General features: G+C 39.6%; 1 protein-coding gene across 1 annotated transcript in view; it reads right to left on the bottom strand.

Moving 5' to 3' along the window:
* LOC137984448 (uncharacterized) overlaps nucleotides 1–13,374 on the bottom strand; it is an 80,502-nt gene extending 67,128 nt beyond the window's left edge. The window contains 7 exon segments of the mRNA XM_068831622.1: nucleotides 478–613; nucleotides 2,664–2,938; nucleotides 3,353–3,679; nucleotides 6,294–6,536; nucleotides 9,522–9,755; nucleotides 10,846–10,900; nucleotides 13,204–13,374. Of these exon segments, the coding sequence (XP_068687723.1) occupies nucleotides 478–613; nucleotides 2,664–2,938; nucleotides 3,353–3,679; nucleotides 6,294–6,536; nucleotides 9,522–9,755; nucleotides 10,846–10,900; nucleotides 13,204–13,230 (1,297 nt within the window). The 5' untranslated portion in view covers nucleotides 13,231–13,374.
* Between the last annotated feature and the right edge of the window lie 9,126 nt (nucleotides 13,375–22,500).

Raw genomic sequence — 22,500 nt, 5'->3', positions numbered from 1 at the left:
TTCGTCATGTTCACTTCTCCGGGCTTATTACGATTTCACAAACTGACCCTCTTCAAGTTGGCTTGATCGCTCAATGGACCTCTTTAGCTTGTACGTTTTGTTTTCCCATTTCAGACCACGTGATGTTCCCAAGGGAATTTTACATACGTTATGCATACATATGCACGTGGAGAAGACGACATTTGAAAGAAACTTTTCCCTGGAGTAACATCACGTGATCTGAGAGGTCCATTGGCCGAGCAGTGCACCGGTATCACGGAGGTCAAGGGTTTTGTACATCGCGTAGACTTTAAGCCTGTACTTTATTTTTCAGGCTTTCCTTTCCGTACTGCTTCAGTAACGTTCGTACGTACGATGATCTAAAAATCTCAATAAAATTAGCAAGTTTTGCTTTAAAATATGGTCTCTCCTCGCTTTCACACGAACGTTAGGAAACTAAGCCGGAAATTGTCAAATAGCTAGTTGGGTTTTCCGTACCTGTAAAATGAATAGAATCCTCTGCCTTGAAAATTCTAACACGCATACAGATCTCTGCGTTCCAGGTGAGTGGGTGGAATCTGACAAATCTGGCAGAAGGAATCTTTACCAAGGCGGATGCATTCCAAGAAAATTCCTATATTGGCGAAACAGAAATTCATCTTTAGAAACGAGAAGAACGAGTCGTTTTTAACTGACCACAGTTTTGGTGCACGCGGGACCAGAGAAAATGAGAGGGAGAGAAGGTTTGTAGGAGCGTTGGTCGGCATATTTGAATTACGCAAAAGTTACTTTTAGATCGGAAGTCTGTTTCCCGAGACGTCCACCACTATTAAGCATGACGTCATACGGATTTATCTGCCTTTCCGAGTCATAATCTCCCACTCCGGGTTTTGGGAAAAGTCTGTTTCGTCAACAAACCGTAACTTCCACTAGAAACGCCATTTTGAATTCTTCGGCCTATGCGGACGTTTCGGGAAAAATCCATTTTCGTGACATCTAAAAATAACTTAACTGAAATTAATATTTCCCAAGGGCAAGACTGAGCGACTCCCTCTCTTGGTGGGCTCTCTTGTCTCTTGCTGGGCACGTTAAAAACCCATAAGATAATGTCCAGCTGTGAACCAACCTCCAACTTCTAGTGTTCGAGTGTTCTTTTTTAAGGGACCTCGATGAAGTGTGCTTTGATTCTTTGCGAGACCCAATACTTGGTAAGAAGCGTGAGTCCATCAGCCAGGAGTAAGATTTACCCAAATTGGCCCAAGTCCCCATCAGCATCAGAAAAGTGTCTATTTTGAAACCAAGCTTTGTGGGAAAATACATGTAATCAAAAGACCAAATCGGCTCACTCAACGTTGCACCCGATTCAAACCCTTTGGGAATGAAACGTTTTGTTCCAGGTATTTCTATATCATCTAAATATCAATGCTGCATTACAATGCAAATACAATACACAAAGAATCTAAACCCTGGGAGATTTGAATTGGGTGCAATTTTGGTCTATTGTTTATTTTTCCACAAAACTTGCTCTAAAAATAGCCACTTTTCTGACACTGATGGAGGCTTGGGCCAATTAGGGTAAATCTTACTCCTGGGCAATGGACTCATGCTTCTGAACAAGTACTAATTATTATTATTATTATTATTATTATTATTATTATTATTATTATTATTATTGTTGTTGTTGTTGTTATTGTTGTTGTTGTTGTTGTTGTTGTTATTATTATTATTATTATTATTATTATTATTATTATTATTATTATTATTGCTAATAATTTCAGATAGAATCTGGTTTTCATTGGTTCTGGGCAACAACCAGTTGTCTAAGGAAACCAAGAAGTGTCCTTCATTGTACTTTCCTTTCCTGCCTACATTTCCAGCACTTTCCTAAGAATCCTTGCCGATCCCAACAGTACAGATCTCTGAATCAGTTCAATGGATGTGTCTAAACCTATAGTCCTCAGATTTTCTTTTAACCTCAGTGGTATTGTTCCCAATGCCCCTATCACTATGGGTATCACCTTTGTTCTTACTCTCCACATCTTTTGAACCTCTCTCGCAAGGTCTTGATATTTTTCTACTTTCACATCTTCTTTTGCTCTCACCCTTCCATCTTTCAGGATTGCCACGTCCATGATTTGGCAATTCTTCTCACTTTTGTCAATGATTAATAAATCCGGTCTTCTAGTCTCTCTTCTTCTTCTTCTTCTTCTTCTTCTTATTATTATTATTATTATTATTATTGCCAACGAGTCAGGCCTTCTGAAGACAGAAGGCCTGGCGAGGCGGCAGCTTATAGAGCCGCGAGAAGATTTTTAGGCGGACGAAATCTCAGAAGCGCTTCAAATTTGAGTGTAATGTAGACCAAAAGCTGTAATGTAGACCAAAGCGATGAAATGTTGACCGTAGCGATAACCAATGAGAGTTAAGCACGAGTACGCCGCGTGATGTTTGCAGGCGCCAGATCACGCAAGCTTGGCTCGTTGGCACTTTAGCGACAGCTATAACTAGTTAGTAGTAGTAGTAGTAGTAGTAGTAGTAGTAGTAGTAGTAGTAGTAGTAGTAGTAGTAGTAGTAGTAGTAGTAGTAGTAGTAGTAGTAGTAGTATTAATCAGATATCAAAAATAAAACTAAAACAAAAACTATTGATAATCATGATTATCATTACCTCCAAATTGGCTAATTACCTCCTTGTTGTTATATGGTGTCCATGATTGACCATCACCACTGTAACTGATCGTATAGGCGGTGACGTATTTCTCATCGCCCTCGTTTTTCACTAGTTCTATTTTGTTGATTGCCTGCGGTGATGACAAGTCAATCGACAACCATTGATCAACGTTTTCTTCAAAGGCGCACCATCCACTGGGGCTATTTGGTCGTGCTTCATGAGGGGCCATTCTATCGTCCACAAATGTTGTACTTGATGTAGCATCCGTTGGTGTTATAACCTGTTTGTCAACTAAAGAATGAATGAATAATAACCACGGTTGTTGATTTTCCATATTTGGGTGGATGTTTATTCACAGTTTTAAAGGAACTTTGTGTAGGCGTTACGAATTTGCGTGCCATCTTTGGAAAATAACAACTACAGCTAATTCAAGATGGCGGACAGGATTGCTGTGACGAAGAAGACTCACAATGGAATTGAAAAAAAAAACATGCCCTTCAGTTCCCTTACTATTGTTTTACTTGGCTTTCCCTGACTAGGTAAGTCTTTGACCTCTGAATCGAAGATATTATTGTATCTGGATCGTTGTGCAATAACAAATATCTGGAATCTTTCGCACTATGCGAAGAAAGAATGATTAGATCGCTACCGAAAGGAAAAATTACACAAATGTTATGCTTGGTTTCTTCGGCGGTGAAGACCTACCATGATAATAAAAGACTTCAACGTTATCGGGCACAAACTTGTAACTTCCAGCCAAAAATGTCCTGGCATCCAGCGAACCCACTTGGAAAGATTTGTTTGGTAGCTCGTACGCATGACCAAGGTCACTGAATGATACCGCTGATCCGTCAATATGGTTACCGATGAAGAGGTCGTCCTCTCCAAACACGGGCCCTGCCTCATTGACGTTTCTCAACGCCTTGTCGAACTTTTCGGGTCTGACATTTAGCTTGATAGGATCGAGGCCAACTGGATTCACAATGCTAAAAAGGAAAGCTCTTCTGCTTGAAAGGTACTGATTTGAAGGTCCTGTTTTTTGGAAAGATAAAATATCTTTCATTTATTTATCTGATCAACTGATTTGAACAAGCATATACCTGATAGACTCAAAGCCAGCTATGGGATTCGTCTAATAACAATAATGATGATGATGGTGATGATATATGGGTTATTGACCAAGCGTAAGGTCAAGATGGCTGGGTATTGGCCAAGTTTTTTTTTGCCTGTTTATGGACCGACCGTAGATCCATCTTGCCCGCTCGAGTAGCCAATCACAGTGCGAGATTTGGTTCATCTAGCCCGCTCACGGAGCTAGTCATATAATAGATACATTATACGGACTGCTCAGCAGTCAGCGTTATTCGGAAGGGCACATGTTCTCAGAAAGGTCCTGTCTCTCTAAGTTGCGGGTAGGAGCTGAGATGCTTGTGTGTGGATCCAGCCAATGCGTCTCAGAGCTGGAGAAGATCTCAAAATAACGATGATGATGATGCTGATGATGAGGATGATAATAATAATAATAATAATAATAATAATAATAATAATAATAATAATAATAAGACGAAGAAGAAGAAGAAATGTTAGCTTATCTTCGAGTGATGTTACAATGAATCTCGCGATCTTGATTAGCCGCAATCTTGAAGCTTTTGTCTGTCATATCATCTCCAAGGCGCACAACCCACTCCAAGCGGATTAGTAAATAATTATCCGCCAGGGCTAAGTATCTTATTCACCAATCGGTAGGCTACCTTGATTTTCTAAATTTCTGTAGGATCTTAGCTAATGAGAATTAGTGCTAGAATTAACCTGTGATGTATTATAAAGCACCCTTTTCAGAAATGTATTAATTTCTTAAGGTGGCTCAAACCAGTTTCAACACTTTCAAGAGACGTTGTTGTTAGAAGGATTGCCACTACAACACTATATCACGTAACAGCAATGTTATGGCACCATGTAAAACATCAATTATTGCAAAACAAGAGGCAGCCATTTTTGTGACGTAACAAGTTACCATGGCAACAGAGAAGCCTTATAAAAACACCCTATATTTTGGCTGTAGTTCCTCATATCTGAAAAACGAACTAGGTGACCCCAATTTTTCATCGCACAAAAGTGATCAGCAGGCCAAGATAAAACTCTCCGCAAAGTTTAAAAACGTTCTGTGGAGCGGATTCAGAGCTACCTTAAATTTTTAATTATTTAAGGTGGCTCTCAATTCGCTCCACAGAATTTTTTAAACTTTGCAGAAAGTTCTATTCTTGCATGCTGATTACATTTCAGAAATTTAAAATGGGGGTTACCTGGATTGTTTTTGAGTTATGCGTAGCTAAAGCTAAATTTGGGGTGTTTTCGCCGGACTTTCTTGTTGCCACGGTAACTTTTTACGTCACAAAAATGACCGAATCTTTTGCAGCAATAATTGGTGTTTGATATGGTACCATAACATTGCTGTTAAGTGATAAAGTGTTGTAGAGTCAATCCTTCTAATAAGAACGTTTCTTTCAAGTGTTGAAGTACTATTTCAAAAACGAGTGCGAGGGTTCCATCAGGTTTCCAAACGCGAGAAAAGATTTGAAACCACGAGGCTGCAGGCGTAGTGGTTTTATTGTTTTCGAGCGTTTGGAAACCTGATGAGACCCGAAGCACGAGTTTTTGAAATTACTTCTCTAAAGAAACAATACAAAATTATGCAGTGTGGTATTCCCATTTTTCTTTCAAATGCCTTGAGTGTGTGATTTGTTGTATTCAGTCGGCATTCATTGTATTTGTGAGCTTTTGTTTTTAATTATCCAATAATTTCGCGTTGCACCAAATTTGTATTCCAAAAGCGTTGTCAACTTGACGTAATTTACATATTGTTTTTTGCCATGGCCAAAGGAAGGTTTCCAATCGCTTCCGGAAAACAATATAGGAAGAAGAACTTTGCGTAGAGAGAGCAATACCGAAGTCTGCAAGACATAGAAATAAGTGGGCAGTAGGCATTTTTGAGGATTGGCAACGAGTGCGAAGTGTCAAGTTTCCAATAGTCGAAGTTGGTGGAGTTTTTAAAGAGTGTGAATTGGACAAAGTTCAGCTGTTTACTCGGCCCATAACAGAGATGGACACATTGTCGCTCAACTATTGGTTATCCAAATTTGTTCAAGAGGTGGCAAACTATTGTATCAGCAGTACTAGGTCCTAAGTTGGAATCATCAACAGTAAGTGCGACAAATAGTGTCGATTCTACCAGTGAGTTCGTGTCACGGAAGGAAGAAAAAGTTTCTCAGAATGTGGATATGGATACTATGCCAGTCTGTTTCGGTGACTTTAAGAAATGTACTGTAAACTTTAATTTCAAATGACTTGAGCTTGTTAGTTTGTAATTTGAAATGTTATTCCTGGCCATTATTAAAAATTAACGATTCATATTAAGCTGTGTTTGAATAATCTATGACTATGCAGATTAAGAACAATTTTATCACTAGTGATGAAACACTAGTGATGAAAACGTGATGAAACACTAGTGATTTTCAATTGATGTTTCATCGAGTTTCAAAGTCATCCACCTGACCCAAATGGGGTGCTCTGGTTGGCTTATAACGTCATGAATTATTAATGAGTTTGAGAAACTGGTTTGAGCCACCTCTAGGTTATATTTATTTACCTCCCCAGCTCTGATCAGAAAATCCACCAAAAATGAAACGTCCCACTTTCACCAAAGTGACTGTTGGTCCGAGTTCTTCGCTGCCGTCACAATTCTTGTGAAATGTCTTTGTCTCAAGTCCACGATCAGACGCTCTGTAGCAAAGAAACCAATGGGTGTTTGCGGGCACCAAGGGGTCGAGCCATTCCCGCAATGCATTTTGATATTTGCTGTTCATTCCCAAGATATCAGAAACGAAGCTCACTTTAAAGGAGAAATGAAAATAAATTACTACTGAGTAAGAAACTTCACTACTCTATTTTGTTCCAATTCCTCTTAGTTCTCCCGTTTTTTTTTTTTTTTTCAAGAATCTAAGCAACTATATAAACTCGCGACGGCTACGGAAGCGTTGTCTAAAAATATTATTTCCTGTTATTGTAATAATTTTGCAAATACTCTGTGTGGCTCGGAATGGAAAGTGAGTGTCAATATTCCAGAAACAAAATTGGTGAGAACGGTGTGGATATTTGGAGGAAAAATTGAAAATTCATCTTCAGGTGTTCACGTCCTCCACATAACCTCTAATTTGGTGAATTCGCGTCGTTAGAGACTTTAAGATCTACGACGCGGTCGTCAAGGGAACGTCAACGGCGAAACAACAATAGGGAGCTTAAGCACGCGCGTTTTTGAGACGCGGACGGCAACCGGAAGAGAACATTTCGCGTACCAGGACAGTGGTGTCTCCTAGAACTTTATACTAATCATCTCTAATGGAAAAAAGATACTTAGCACTATGAATGTGGTTGAGTGAAGCCAAGTTGAAAGGGAAAACAGGTCACTTCCGGTTGCCGTCCGCGTCTCAAAAACGAGCGTGCTTAAGCTCCCTAATATCATTTGTTTAAAGAGGAAAAATAATCGTGTTGTTCGTGGGGTACGCACTTTAGGTCATATTCTTACGGTACTCTTCACAACATTGACATGAAATCACCAAGTTTTTCGAGGCTTTGACTACAACGCGAGCGTACAAATGTGAATCTTTCAGTCTCTATTTTTCACTCTAAAACTGGTCGTACCAATTTATATTTAGGATACTTCGCCACATTGTACGACGTGAACGAGATGGGGCCTAACCGCGAGAAGGCTTACGATAGTGGAAAGTTATATTTTGAGGTGACGTTTTCGTGGACGTCGCCGTCGTAAATCTGAAAGACTCTCAGTGTTTCCAGAGAGAGAACGCATAGAATGTACAGAAAGGCAAAACGCACGTGCAGGGTGTGCAGAGCTTTGTTTCTGCTCATTAGAGCTATTGTTTTGTGGCGTTCGTAGCCGTCATCCTCCTCCTTGCTTGAGCTCCCTTGTATTAAAAGGAAGACCGCGTGCGGCTCAATTTTTTTAACTATTCTTCCCCATTCGGCCGAGTACTGTTTCAAGATATTTTCAACTTACTCAAATCCGATTTTGAGGAGGTCTTGGCTTTTGGGTTTTCGCCTTATACCCACTCAATAATACAGAGATTGATGTGGTATCACGTTTACTTGAAACGCGAATGGCAAAAGTGAGCACGTGATCATGATTTTCCCGCCATTTTTCGCGTTTGCTGGTTGCCGCTTGCCGTTTCTACCTGAAAGCGCAGACATTTTCGCGTTTGCCGTATACGAGGGATTTCGTCTCGTTTTTCGACTACATATAACAAGTTGTTTGTAGTACATGTAAAAGGAACCCAAAAGAATTTTCAGATAAGTCTGACAGGAAAAATTAGGTCCCATGGTTATGGAATGTTCATAACTGACCCCTTATCGGAACTCACTTTGACCCTCTGTTGACTCACAAAACAGCTTCGATCATCAAAGCTTGCAAAATTTGACAGGTAAGTATTCTCATTTTATATAGCTTGTTTTTCTACAAAAAAAATGTTTAAAAAGACTCTGAGTTTTTGTTTTTTTGTTAACTATATAACTCGAGATTAACAGAATCCATTCCGAGTTGCAGTGAGTCACGGGAAGCTAAAGTCACAAGCCTCACTCCATCGCACTTGAAATGTGAAACGGTGCCGTTTCACATAAATTTGATGCTAAATACTAGAGATAATAGGGAGCTTAAGCACGCGCGTTTTTGAGACGCGGACGACAACCGGAAGAGAACATTTAGCGTGCCAGGGCAGTGGTGTCTCTCAGATTTTTATATTTATCATCTCTAATGGAGAAAAGATACTTAGTAATGTAAATGTGGTTGTGTGAAGACACGTTAAAAGGGAAAACAGCTCCCTTCCGGTTGCCGTCTGCGTCTCAAGAACGCGCGTGCTTAAGCTCCCTATTTAGCATCTCGTTTACGCGAAACGCGAACGGCAAAAGTGACCACGTGACCATGATTTTCCCGCCATTTTCCACGTTTGCCGGCTGCCGCTTGCCGTTTCTACATGAAAGTAGGCATTTTTGCGTTTGCCACATACGTGAAATTTTCTTCTACATAAGAAGTTGTTTGGGGGAAAAAAGGACCCCAAAGCCATTTTCCGGTATGCCAAAGGAGGAAACATTAGGTTTCATGGTTATAGGTAGTTCATAACTACCGCAATTTTCTTCATGAACTCACGTTGACTCTCTTAGACCGACAAAGCAGCTTCATCGAAACTCTCAAAATTCGACGGGTAAGGATTTTCGTTTTATATAGCGTCTTTTTCTACAAACAATGTTTAAAAAGACTCCCGAGTTTTGTTTTAGCTTTTTAGTAACTAAATACTCGAGTTGCCGTGGGTTACGCAAAGCTAAAGTCATGCACAACCTTCTCTTTATTTTACGTGAAACGTTAAACGACAAGCTGACATTTGCCTTTTCTTACGTAACGGACTGAAATTTGCGTTTTACCAAAAATCAAAAAAGCCTGTTTCCTAGCTTTTAGCTTCATATATGAAGAAACGTTTGAAACAAGTTAAAATAAGACAATTTTTGCGATTCTTTGACAAGCAGCCCTATGTTGTTTTTCGTAAACGTAATGCTAAGTCTCTTAAGTGTTACATGAAAAGCTATATTTGAAGTGTGGGTTATAAACGAAAGATAGACTTGATTCTGGCACTTATCTGGACAACTAAAACAGTTGTCTCTCATAGACCCCTGCCTAAAGATAAGCCACTCAGGTGGGAGCAGGTCAATTTGTTGGGCTCAGCTGTTTCCGTGAAAGGATTCGATGATCGAACGATATATATATATATATATATATATATATTAAAATAAAAACATAGGCAAGCGCACTGACCTTTGAAATTCATCCAAAAGCTCACCGAAAGTCCATTCTCACATAGGTCTAAGTTCCCTAAACATTCCGAAGGTCTGCTTCCAAGGTTAATATAACCAGTTCCTTCCCTCGTGAAAACCCCAAGTGTAGTATGCAAGAAATTTTTGTCACCCCAGGCGGTCGCTTCTTTGCCTGTGATCAGTTCTCTCAGTTTGTAATTGTCGTATATTTTTGCAAGTGGCCAGTCATAGGTCGCTAATAAATATGACAACAGAGAAAATGTAAGCCGTGGTATTAGATAAAATAATAATATTGTTCAACATTTGTCTTTTACGAAATATCAGACCGCCGGAGGAGTAAGGATAGCACAGTCGGTTAGTGCGCGGTCTTGGTGCAAGTGGTCCTGAGTTCGATTCCAGGATCTCTCGTCCTTGTTTCGACTCCTTTCCTTTCCTTGTATCTAACTAGCTTTAAATACCCGTAAAACGGAGCACTGATGGAGAGGGGGAGGTAAAATGAGCGCACCGACGACCTCAGGTTTGTCAGTAATTAAAGTTACTGTTACGAGTTATCGACGTTAAATATGGTCGCTTTACTTTACTTCACCAATTTAGGGATCTCCTCTTTCAGTCATGCACTGACACTGTTTACGATTACATCCTGATAGAATTGAAAGTAGATAACGTTTCTTTCTTTTTTTAATCGAATTCTTATTTCTGATTTACACTTGAAAGAGAAAGAGAAACAACATCAATAACAAGAGGCAGAAAAAGAAGGATGAGAAACACGAAACAATAAAGAAGGTTAGAGTTCTAGTTAAGGTCATGGTTAGAGGGTCACTTTGTAACGTCTTCACCGAGTAATGTGATCAGAATCTAATTATGTCGCTATTTAACAAATCTAAAGTGGTTCAGCGTTGTCTGTACTCTTATCGACAACGATATTCGTCATCACAGTGGTCAAAATGTTGTGGACTCACGAGGCGTAGCCGAGTGAGTCTACAACAACAACAATGAACCATTTTCGATTTGTTTTTCACCACAATATTCAACGCCAAAGAAAGTTTCTATTTCAGAGCGTGACCGAAATCGTAACTCAAAGAAAGAGCAAGCGTTGTCTATAACTTTCTCGCAATATGATTGGTTTATTTTTTCAAAATGAGCGTTCCTGATTGGCTATTACATTGCGTGACAAATTGACACAAGCATGACGCGAGCAGCGTTGTCTAGACTCTTATCGACAACGGCAAATTAGCCAATCAGATTGCGAGATTACAAGCAATTGTGGTAAAAATCTCTATTTAGGCAACCTTCGTCATTAATTAATACAAAATAAAATTACCCACCTGTAAAACTTAACTCTCCCTCAGTCAATTTGCCGTAGATTAAAAAATAAAAGACCTACAAAGGGCATTAAGATATTATCTGAGGAGGAAACTTCCCTTAATCTCAACTTTTGTTATAGACCAGGGTCCCATGACGAGGAGCGAGCACGGCAGCACATTTTTACAGACCAATTTTTTTTTTAGACTACCTTTTCCGCAAAAAAGAATCAAAGGAAGTTCCGGCTCGGTTACACTATGACGTCAAGTTAGTTTCTTATGATTGGTCATCGAGCTCTCTAGGAAGTCTCGTTCGGGGAAAATTCAGTAATCGCGCAGAATACCTATTGTTCTTCGGACATTTACTTACAGTCGCGAAAAAGTGTAAATCGGTCGGTGAAAACGCCGCGCCAGGAATAAGGGCTGTGGCTCGCTCCTAGTCATGGTCTCTTGCACAGACTGATAACCTGGTAAAATATGTTAAAGAAAACTAGAATAACAAATGCCTGCAGAACTTTACCTCACAGAAGCCAAATAAACTTTTCTTATTTCACTAAACAGTCGGCTCCAGGGATCAGTGACATTTGCAACCAACCTTCATATTTACACAAACAGACAAACAGCAGCATCCCACGTAAATGCCACCAAGCATCTTGTTGTGCAAATTTATTTCAGAGACATACCTGAGATACCAAGCCTTTTATACGGAATCTTGGTGTTTAACGTCCCACAGAGTTTATAAACAAGGGTTATCGAAAGGGGCCTACGGTTTATAGTCTTTATCCGAGAAGACTTGAAAGTCAAACCATTCGCAGATGTCTTTCCATAGGCAGCACTTTCTGCTCTTTCTTCTCTTTTTATCCTTTCGAGCCCGCCAAACGAATTTTTTTCTCCATAGTAAGAAATTGTCAGGTAGCATTTCAGTTAAGAAAGCGCCACATTTCATGACAGTTTTATTCATATATGTAAAATTGCAAAACTGTCTTGAGGACATTTAGCGAACGACCCCTCAGGGTCCCTGTTACCTAAACTGGAGGTCAAAACAAATAAAACAAAAACAGGGTTCATTCGCCGGGCGAAGCTAGGAAATTAAATGGATGAAGACCGGAGGATTCAAAAGTTTCTCTGGCGAAACGGGTGGGCACGAAATGTGCTAAAATCGTTTGTGGAAAGATCAATGAAAATTTGGCTAAGTGAACTTTAGACAACACATGAGTTTCATAAATAATGTATCAGTTTTGTATAACCGTAAACATTTTGATGTTAGTGCGTCTGAATTCCTCTGTATTTCAGAAATTCCAATTTCTTGAAATCGGTTTAAAGTCATTCACCATTCACTATTCACTCTGGTCTTCATTCGTTTGAAGTTTTCACAGGAAATGAACTTCATGCGTTTACTTTGGCAATGTGCGGACCTTAATTAAAATGGAGCAACTGTCCTATTGTTTTCAATTGTATCTCCAAGAACCAGACCAAAATGATTACAAGAGGTTTTCAGGTGACGTCATTGCCCCCATGTTGGTAGACGAAAACAAAAGATCTCTCGTTAGCTTATTTTGTTCGTCCACCAGAAGTCGTACATTTCTCTATTGTTATTGGTGTCTCTAGAGGTTGGTTGAAAACGTCCTATATAAATATAAACGACAGGGATTTCAAATGCTTACTTTTTTCTTCATGAATAAGTAATAATGACTTTACTAATGAAACATCCCACCTTAATACACCATTACTCCCCTTAAATATAGTCATGATAGTCTCGACGGCTTTAATGAATTTCATAAGAAAAAAGCAGTTTGATTCATTTTCAAAGAAAGGAAAACGCATCGACGAAGACTATGCTACAGGCACTGTTTTAAATAGAAAGTCATTAAAAGTTTCAGATGTCTTGTTTTAAATACGATTCATCATTCTGCGAGATAATTTGAGTTGTTAAATTCCATGCATTTTGGCGATGGATTACGGTGAAGAACAAAGATTGGAAGATACGTTTTCCGATCTTAAACTATGGGTTAGTGTTTAAATTGATTGTACGAGCTCCTTTCTAACGCTGCATTTACTGTGCATAACTCATCATTCTTGCTTTTTCATCACAGAAAAACGAAACTAAATAAGGCATAAAACATACAAAACAAAATCATGCGTCCCGTTTGCCGAGAGTGCTAAATGCCGTAAGGTAGAGCTAAATACACAAGCAGGATACGGGATTTTGAAAATCATGCCAGCCAGAGCAAGAGCCTCCGCGGTAGTACCATTAAGTAGAGTAGAACATTGGTGTTTAGCTTTTAGTCTGATCATCTCTTCGGCGTGAAACCCATGAGTAACTAAATTAAATATAGTCCCGTATCCTGCTTGTGTAAGGCATAAAACATGATTAGACCTTACCAAATCGGCCAAAGTTGTGGAAATCATCGCGAAAAAGCAAAGCCTTTAAGACATTATTTGTATCATCGTTGTTTGATAGAATCGACGTGAAATAAATGCATATAATTGTTCAGACCGTCAGAAATATCTTTGAGTGTGGGCTTGCAAAGGAAGCATGCTGTTTGCGTGCTGTGTGGCTTGCTGTATTCGCACGTCGAGAAGTCTACACTAACGAATTCTTTTGTTCAAGAACAATACTGGAATGTACTGGATCACGAGTGCTACTAATTCATCACCTCTTAAGGAATAACAATAGTTATGATACCCCTATCTACCACTCTTAACTTAAATTTAAAAACACTGAGAGCATATAAAGTCTTCGTGTGTATTTTTCTTCTGTTAATCCTCCTAAGTAAGGACTATGTGCAGGGATCCCAGCTCCTGGTACAGTTTCATAATTTTCATAGCAATTGAGTGGTATAGTACCTCAACTTTCATTATACAGTGACGAATTGACTAAGCATTTAGAATGGATCATTATCTTTCTGTATATGTTATTGACAGGATGGTCAAGGTGAATTTACTGTAAATGAACTTTTGAGACAGAAAATAAATTAGTTTCTCTAGAGTACAATTGGTTTATCTTCTTTTAGAAATTAAAGCTGAAATAACAGTTTTGTTTGTCCACAGAACTAAATATAGTATATTAGTTCATACCACACAATTGAATAGTGCTTTCCGCTCATTCTGATTGGTTAGCCAAGACGTAAATAGAAACAACAATAAAAGCGAGGTGACACGCGCTAACACCAACCCTGTGTGGCTAACACATCAGGCATGCGCACAACCATTTCACCCGGTCAATTAGCAGTCACGCTTGCCGTGGGAGAACAGTTTACACCCGGCTGATATGTTAGCTACGCCATGCTGATGAGGCCCAGAAGCTGTCCATGGCTGCTAATTGACGGGGTGAAATGGTTGTGCGCATGCGTGATGTATTGGCCACACCGGGCTGGTGTTAGCGTGTGTCACTTTGCTTTTATTGTTGTAAATGGAACTACTGTTCACCTTTGACCAAACGAAGACTGGTATGGCATCTACTAAAACAATTATTCACCTCATTGTAAGTGAAAGTGATGGATGTTTACCACCTCTTCGTTTATTCACCTCCACTCAGGCGAATAATTGCTAGTTGCGATCGACGCAAGGAGAACGCAGTTCATAATCCTGGGTTTCCTGTGGTTTCAAGGTTTCCTGCGGTTTCAAGGTGACCTTTTTTGAGATTTTTTCGTCGACCACCCCTCGACCACCTGCATATTCTGCGCCATTTTGAATGACGTCATACGACAGATGCGCAAAAGACTTTCGCGCACCTCGTGGTTTTCGTAGTAGTCTAAGCAAGTCTGTGCATCGTAAAACAGATATCGAAAGACTACATCCTAGTTTTCATAGTAGTGTAGTAAAGTCAAGGAAAGCGTGACACTTACTCGTAAGTAGATAAGTTATACGCCTTTTTTGCGAATCGGAAGTATTGTTGCTTAAGCGGATTGACCCCCAACAATTGACCCCCAACAATTGGGGCTGTACCTAAAACTTCTACTACGCATGCGCTTATTAGTATGTTGCACTCTTGGTTGGAATCGACTGACGGAAATGGGGCTACTACGAGAGCGGTACTATTTGACTTTCGCAAAGCCTTTGACTTAATTGATCACCAAGTCCTAGCCCCAAAGCTCTCCTCGTATGATATTCCGGAGTCGATCATGTGCTGGATCTTGGATTTCCTAACGAATAGAAGGCAAAGGGTGAAACTGAGTTGTGATTGTGTATCTGAATGGCTTTCTGTACCAGCAGGTGTTCCTCAGGGGACTAAACTCGGTCCCTGGTTATTTCTGATTATGATCAATGACCTGAGTGTGGCAAATACGAACATCTGGAAGTATGTAGATGATACTACCCTCGCTGAGTGTGTGGAAAAGAACGGAACCAGCTCGATGCAGTCGCGCGTTGACGAATTTGTTACAAAGTCACGAGCTGATGGTTTCCAGTTGAATGAATCGAAGTGCAAGGAACTTAGAATATCATTCACAAAGTCAGAGAGTATTTTAGAGCCTATTACTATCAATAATACGAACATTGAGATTGTTCCATCTGCTAAATTACTAGGTGTTATGATATCGAATGATTTGAAGTGGAATGTGCACGTAGAAATGATGTGTAAGAAAGTCGCAACGCGTCTCTACTTTCTTAGGCAATTAAAGCGTGCGAAAGTGCCAACTAATGACCTTTTGAGCTTCTACACCACTTGCATACGGCCAGTCGCAGAGTATGCATGTTCAGTCTTTCATACCGCTCTACCGCAATATCTCTCCGATCAGTTAGAGCGCCTGCAGAAGCGAGCACTACGCATAATAAGCAATAACGAGTTATCTTATCGACAAGCTTTAGAAGTTTTTAGCATACCTACCTTGTATGCCAGGAGAGAGGCGATTGGTAACTCAATGTTTCAAGACATATGTAATAACAATAATCACAAGCTTCATTCACTCCTTCCGCCACCTTACTCTGGCACTTTGCGTACACGGAAAAATCGCAAGTTCCAAGTCCCGCGTTTTAAAACCAATCGTTTCAGAGACAGTTTTATTGTAAGCCATTGCCGATAACATGCCCTTTTGCAACTCATATATATTAAATGATATGTTTTTGAAAAATTTTAGCTGTATCTTAATTGTAATTTAGTGTTTACATAATAATAGCTTTAGTATTGTTAAATTCTTATCAAATAACTTTCTTAATTTATCATTTTATAATTTATAGTTACAATTAATTAACGTTGTACATTTGTAAAAATTATCGTAATTCAGCCCTCGGGCTGCAAGGGTAATTTTAATAAAACTATCTATCTACTATCTATCTACTATCTATCTCCATCTATCTTAACCAAACTTGTAAATGTGCTGTTTACGTGTTGTATACACAGCCAACGAATTACATCGTGGGAACTAGTCCTTACTGCTACTAGGACTTCATGTAGAATTCTAAACGCCCAATTCATCAGGATTTACGTATGTATCGATATGTAAGTAAGGCATTATGCGTACGTTCGAATTAAAACGTTTACTAGGACGGAAACATCATATACTCCCTCACATATTCAAGAATCTACATCTAGTCCCCACGAACGCACTTCATAATTAATGATTACTCCTAGTTATAAAACTCTATTGCTTAGTCCTCGTGCTCGAAGATTTACGAAATGACTCGAATATTCAAAGAATCTTGGAGGTTTTTTGTAAAGTGATCGTCCTGAGTATTCGCCTTTTTCCTGGCTTGACCAAATCTACCCCGAGTGACGCGAGAAAGGAAATAAGACAAGACAAGATAAGATAATTTTCTCAACTCAACTCAAGAAAAGTTAAGATTTATAAACAACAAAAATCATGAATAAACGAAATAAAGTACAAGTATCTAGTAGATAGTGAGCGAGTTGGGATCATCCAAGCAGCAATGGTTAATCTAGTGTATGATCACAATGAAAAAAAAAAGAACAACATGAACACTAAAGAAAATTTTGTTGGTAAGGATAAAGAATATTTCTTTGTACCCTAGGATTAAAGAGTGTAAGAATTAAGCATAGAGTAGAGTTCTTTAAATAACCAATCATATTCGACATCAAGAGCTGCGTTTATAAAGAAGTAAACGAGAACGGCAATGTCATGGGAAAATTAAGTCCACTTTCTCAAAAGAATTTAGCTATTCAGCTTGGCACACGTCAATTTTACAGTTCTCTCACCAAGTTGGCATCAGCAGCGCGCACGCTTTTCAATTCCTGAACGGTTTAAACAAACAAAAATGAATAACAAAAATGCATTGAGAAGTGAAGATATATAAAAATTTTCTTATGGCATTTTCCTTCTGGTCGACGTCTTCGTTGTGTAAAGTTCTTTCAAGAGACCTTTTATCACCAGGGGTTGCGTTTCTCGAAAGTGCCGAAGCCTTTTTGGGCCCGAAACGTATTTGTAAAACTGTGATTCGTCAGTTTCCAAAGAATGTTCTGTTAACATGTTTTCAAGATAACGAAAGGCAATCTGATTGTGAAGGTTGGTGACTTTAATACTGTTTGGTTTTGAGATAACGGCAAAGGAAATTGTGGCAACCGAAGAGTTTCTGGACATTCGAGAAACGGACTTTCGATCAGGCTTTCAATAGCTTGGTTCACGGCTCTCACGAGCTTTGAAGACCAAAAGAATTTCGAGATTGTGATAACACCTAACCAATGGTTAGCTCCAAGCTTAGGACGCACAAGTGAGCGAAGACTTCACACGAATACTAATTATTATACATTATACCGTGCCTTGTCAATTTAACGTAAGAATTCGATGGCTTAAAAATACAAGGGAAAAGTCATTTTATCTGTCATGTGGTAAGCACTGACTGAGGTCGCAGATTACAAAGTGTGCGCACGCGCCCTGCTAAAGGTAACATACATACATACATGCATGCATAAACTTTAATTCATCCCGAATTTCAGGCTAACTACAAGAGCTAATATCTTCCAGACATTACATTTACAACTAAAATACATAGCATATACAGATACATACTAAATGCATAATATTTAAAGATATACTAATTAATAAGAAAAGCCACTGTACAAAATGCGGCCCTGGATTCTCTTTTGAAACCAGTAAACTCAGTGGTACGGATAAAATCAGGTAGCGCATTCCACTACTTAGCTGATACGTAAGAAAAAAAGAATATAAAGTAATATGAGGAGATTTTGAATGCCGTTATTGCATAGAGATGTAGAGTTTGACTTTAGTAGTAACAGAACAGGTAATCTGCAAATATAAATCTGGTTATTCTCTTATTAACTGTAATGATACGATGAAATCAATTTTACGATGGTAACTCGATCGGGGACACCCGGAAAAAATCTGTCTGATGTTGTACCACTGAGCTATAGGAGACTCGTTGGAGCTAGGACTCGGGGATACTCGGAAAACAAATCCGAGTGCTCCTTAGCAGGAGTCGAACGTACGACCTTCCGATTACTAGTTCGGATGCTCTGCCACTGATCTATAGGAGACTCGTGGTAGCTAGGATTCGGGGATACTCGGAAAAATCCGAGTGCTCCTTTGCAGGAGTCGAACGCACGACCTTCCGATTACTAGTTCGGATGCTCTACCGCTGAGCTATAGGAGACTCGTGGGAGCTAGGAGTCGGGAATACTCGGAAAACAAATCCGAGTGCTCCTTAGCAGGAGTCGAACGTACGACCTTCCGATTACTAATTCGGATGCTCTACCGCTGAGCTATAGGAGACTCGTGGGAGCTAGGAGTCGGGGATACTCGGAAAACAAATCTGAGTGCTCCTTTGCAGGAGTCGAACGTACGACCTTCCGATTACAAGGTCTGATGCCCTACCACGGAGCTGTACGAGACTCGTTGGAGCTCAACCGAAACCGAAAGAAGTTTGTCCCGAAGACAACAACAACGACAGTAAGCAACAAGGCAAAGGGTAATGTGCTCTTACAAACGGCGAAGGCCACGGCTGCTGACGATGCTACTTCAGAGACAGCGTTTGTCAGAATTCTCCTAGATACCGGAAGCCTGCGCACTTACGTATCGAACCCATTAAAAGCGAAGTGAATCTGACACCAGTAAGTTCAGAAACACACGAAGCAGCGATGTGATGTGGTAGACCTGCGCCTGCAAGGATCTGAAGGAGAATTTTATATATTGGCGCTTTGTTTTCCAAATATTTGTTCAGCGGTTTCAGCAAAGGTACACGTTGATCATTACATGCATTTGCAAGGCCTTGAGCTCGCTGATACAGGCATCGTCGACGGAGGAGAACAGAACATTGATGTTCTAATTGGATCGGACTATTACTTCGATATTGAGTCGTTCTGGAGGTGGTATTCGTGGTGAAGGAGGCCCCGTTGTGGTGAGAAGCATGTACGTGTGGATCCTCTCTGGTCACACGAGTGTTGAAGAATCCACTGATAAGTTTACAAGTGCAAATCTCATCATTGAGAGACCAGACTTGATGCCTGTGAGCCCATTTGACATTCATAGGGGGAACGCTGAGTTGAGTAATGCCTTGCAGAAATTTTGGGACACTGAATCGTTAGGAATAAGTGAGGAAACACATCTGGCTCAGTTAGATGGCCGCGATTTTCTGAAAGAGACATGAGTTTCGACGAGATGGAAGGAAGATATGAAGTACGTCTGCCACAGAACTGCCACTGCCACTGCCACAGAAGGAAGACGTAGATGTAAGTTTGCAAGATAAACTTAAGGGGTTTGTTGTAAGAAGCAAGAGACAGTAGCAGTATTAGGGAGTTTGAAAAATTCCCAGCGGCAATGGCAAAAAGAAAGTTGTGTAGAACAATGGCTCACCCTGCGAGTAGAGCCTCTTTTATCTCTTTTTTGCACGCAGTGGCTGTGCATGTACGTTATGAATAAATCTCTGTACATTTCTTTGTCGTCCTCTGCAAAACAACATCGTCAAATGATCAATTTCTGATAATTAAGTGATGAGATGAAAGCATATGGATTTTCTACCAATTTAAACTGGAAAAAAAATCCCTTTGTTGTTTCACAACTGACAAAGACTTTTAATCCATTAACTCAAATGTCTGTTTAAACATAAGGCACTTAGTCTAAAAAAAGACACTTCTCGCATTCTTGCTAACTTGTGGTAAGTCAAAGAAGGGATCAACGCATATTGACTTGCGGCCTGGCTAAGCTGGGAAACATCACAGAATCATTGTTACAGACGCAAATGTTTGCAGTATTAAACAAGTAGGCAGAACTTTCCTTCCTTCACGTTCCCCTGGTCTATGTTAAACGCCCAATCATCAGTCGCCTTAAGTAAGACCGGGGGTAACTGTAGAGTGGAGCGACCGAAAGCCTAACTGGTCGGAGGAAAGTAAATTATTAGCCATTAAATAGGCATAGAGTTAATTAATCATAAATAATCCTTTCAAAAACTTTTGCAACTACTGGAATAACAGAAATAGGACGGTAATTGTCTAGATCAGCACGGTCTCCCTGTTTGAAAACGGGCACTACTTTCGAGCACTTCCATTCTTCAGGGTAAATACCAGTCGCAATAGAGGTGTTAAAAATCAACGAAAGGGAATCAGCAAATAGGTCAGCGCAAATACGAAGAAGTTTAGCAGAAATCTTATTCAATCCAGTTGCTTTTGATTTACTTAATTTAGATAAAAGGGAGAGAACTGGTTTGAAACGGTGGCAAAATGACGAAAAACTGTCATGGAGGCATGATTAGACAAGGGAAGGCATACGAAACGGAATAAAGGCGAGGAAGCTTTGTCAAATTGTTACGTCGCAATAGACCTTTCAACGGATTCTGGCGCTATTGGTTGTGGGGGGGGGGGGGAGGGGGGAAGGGGGGGCTAACACTTTGAATCGTTGTTAGTCCTTTCAGGTTTGGCGAGTTTGGCTATCGAGAAGAGAATTGTTTTTTAAAATAATTGTTTTAGGATCTTGATATCAGCAGGCAAGTCAGAAATTTAAAGAAAACGACTAAACTTTTGAAATTACAAGACATGTTTCGACAGAGACTTCTGTCATCTTCAGTTGATTAATGTACAAAGCGTTAAGTTGAATTTATAAGTCGGAAAAAGTGCTAATTATGCCAGTAACAACGGAATGTACATAAAACGTGACAATGTGAGAATTAAAAGGATAGTTTTACGCCAAGGCTCTGAAATGTTCTTTTACCGCCGATATGTTGACGACACTTTTTGTTTATTTCACTCGGAACATGATGCCATTATATTTTGCGATTACATCAACTCTAGACACCCAAACATTAGGTTCCATACATTCACCATTAGTAAGCGGTGTTTGTCCCACCCCACCCCCCCCCCCCCCCCTTCCTTCCCCGACCAATATTGCGTCGGAATCCGTGAAAAGGCTAGGTCAATCGATGATGACAATATGGCTATTTAGGGTGAATATTTCTTTGAGATGTGGCATTTTGCTTCGAATTATGTATCTAGAATGATATTCCAATTCTTTTTGCATGGATATTTTGGAAGAACCTTTGCAAACCTTGGAAGAAGAGATTGAACACGAGCTTTGGCTTACTTGTTAGCTTTGCCGTTTTCATGAAGTCATGATAATTGAGTGAAGTGATGAAAGGATATGGACTTTCTACCAATTTAAACTGGGAAAAAAATCCCTTTGTTGTTTCACAACTGGCAAAGACTTTAAAAATACCGTAGCTGTAGTCAGGCATGATAAAAATAATTAAAAAGCTTGTTGTCACTGACTAAAAAACTTGTAAGCGCGCTGGAATGTTTTTTCTGTTTTTTGTTTAATATACACAAAGGAAAGTTCTCCTTACTTGTTTAATATTGACAATGAAAAGTTTTGCTTACTTGTTTAATACTGCAAACATTTGCGTCTTTAACAACGATTCCGTGATGTTTCCCAGCTTAGCCAGGCCGTAAGTAATATGTGTTGATCCCTTGTTTGACTTACCACAAGTTAGCAAGAATGCGAGAAGTGTCTTTTGTTTAGACTGTGCCTTATGTTTAAACAGACATTTGAGTATCGGGCAAGAGATAAGTCAATGGATTAAAAGTCTTTGTCAAGAATGAAAAAACTTGTTGTCAATGACTAAAAAACTTCTGTAAAAAGGACGTTTCGGTCAAAATACTATGACCTTCTTCAGCATGAAATGGCTTACGAATACAAAATGAGTGCTTAAAAAAAAGCCGTAGAAACGTCACTTGGGGTTGCCAAGGGCCTTGTAAATGTCCGGAATGTAAACGTGTTCATTAGTGGAATTAGGTTCGCCAATTGAATGCCACGCTTCTAAAAATAATCTTTTTCCCCATTGGGTACAACGGTCAATGATTATTCTCTACGCAATGTTGGGTTAATAAAGAATTCTTATCTCCTGTAAAAATCGCTCTTTTGTGTTCTCTTGTTCTAGATCTTAAGGCCCTTGATGTTTGACCGATATAAACTTTGTCACAGGTTTTACAATTAATTTTATAGATGATGGGTTTTATAGTAGATGGGTTGTCAACATATCTAGCAAGCCGTTGAGTGACTTGGATAAAAAAGCATTGAGCCATGGTTTTAAATTTGCGGTTACACCAAAGTCCGTTCCTGTTGCAGAAATTGTATCATCGGTCGAGTCAGGCATAAAACACTTACCACCCGAGTCAGCAAATTTCATTCGAGCCAAGATTACTTCAATCCTGAAAAACAGCAAACCCTCGCGCCAACGCAACATGACAAGAGATGAGCTCAAAAACCTTAAAACGGTTAT

The sequence above is a fragment of the Montipora foliosa genome, chromosome 14 (assembly GCF_036669935.1).
Source record: "Montipora foliosa isolate CH-2021 chromosome 14, ASM3666993v2, whole genome shotgun sequence".
NCBI lineage: Eukaryota > Metazoa > Cnidaria > Anthozoa > Scleractinia > Acroporidae > Montipora > Montipora foliosa.
The sequence above is the reverse complement of the archived record's forward strand: the minus strand, read 5'-3'. Positions and strand labels throughout refer to the sequence as shown.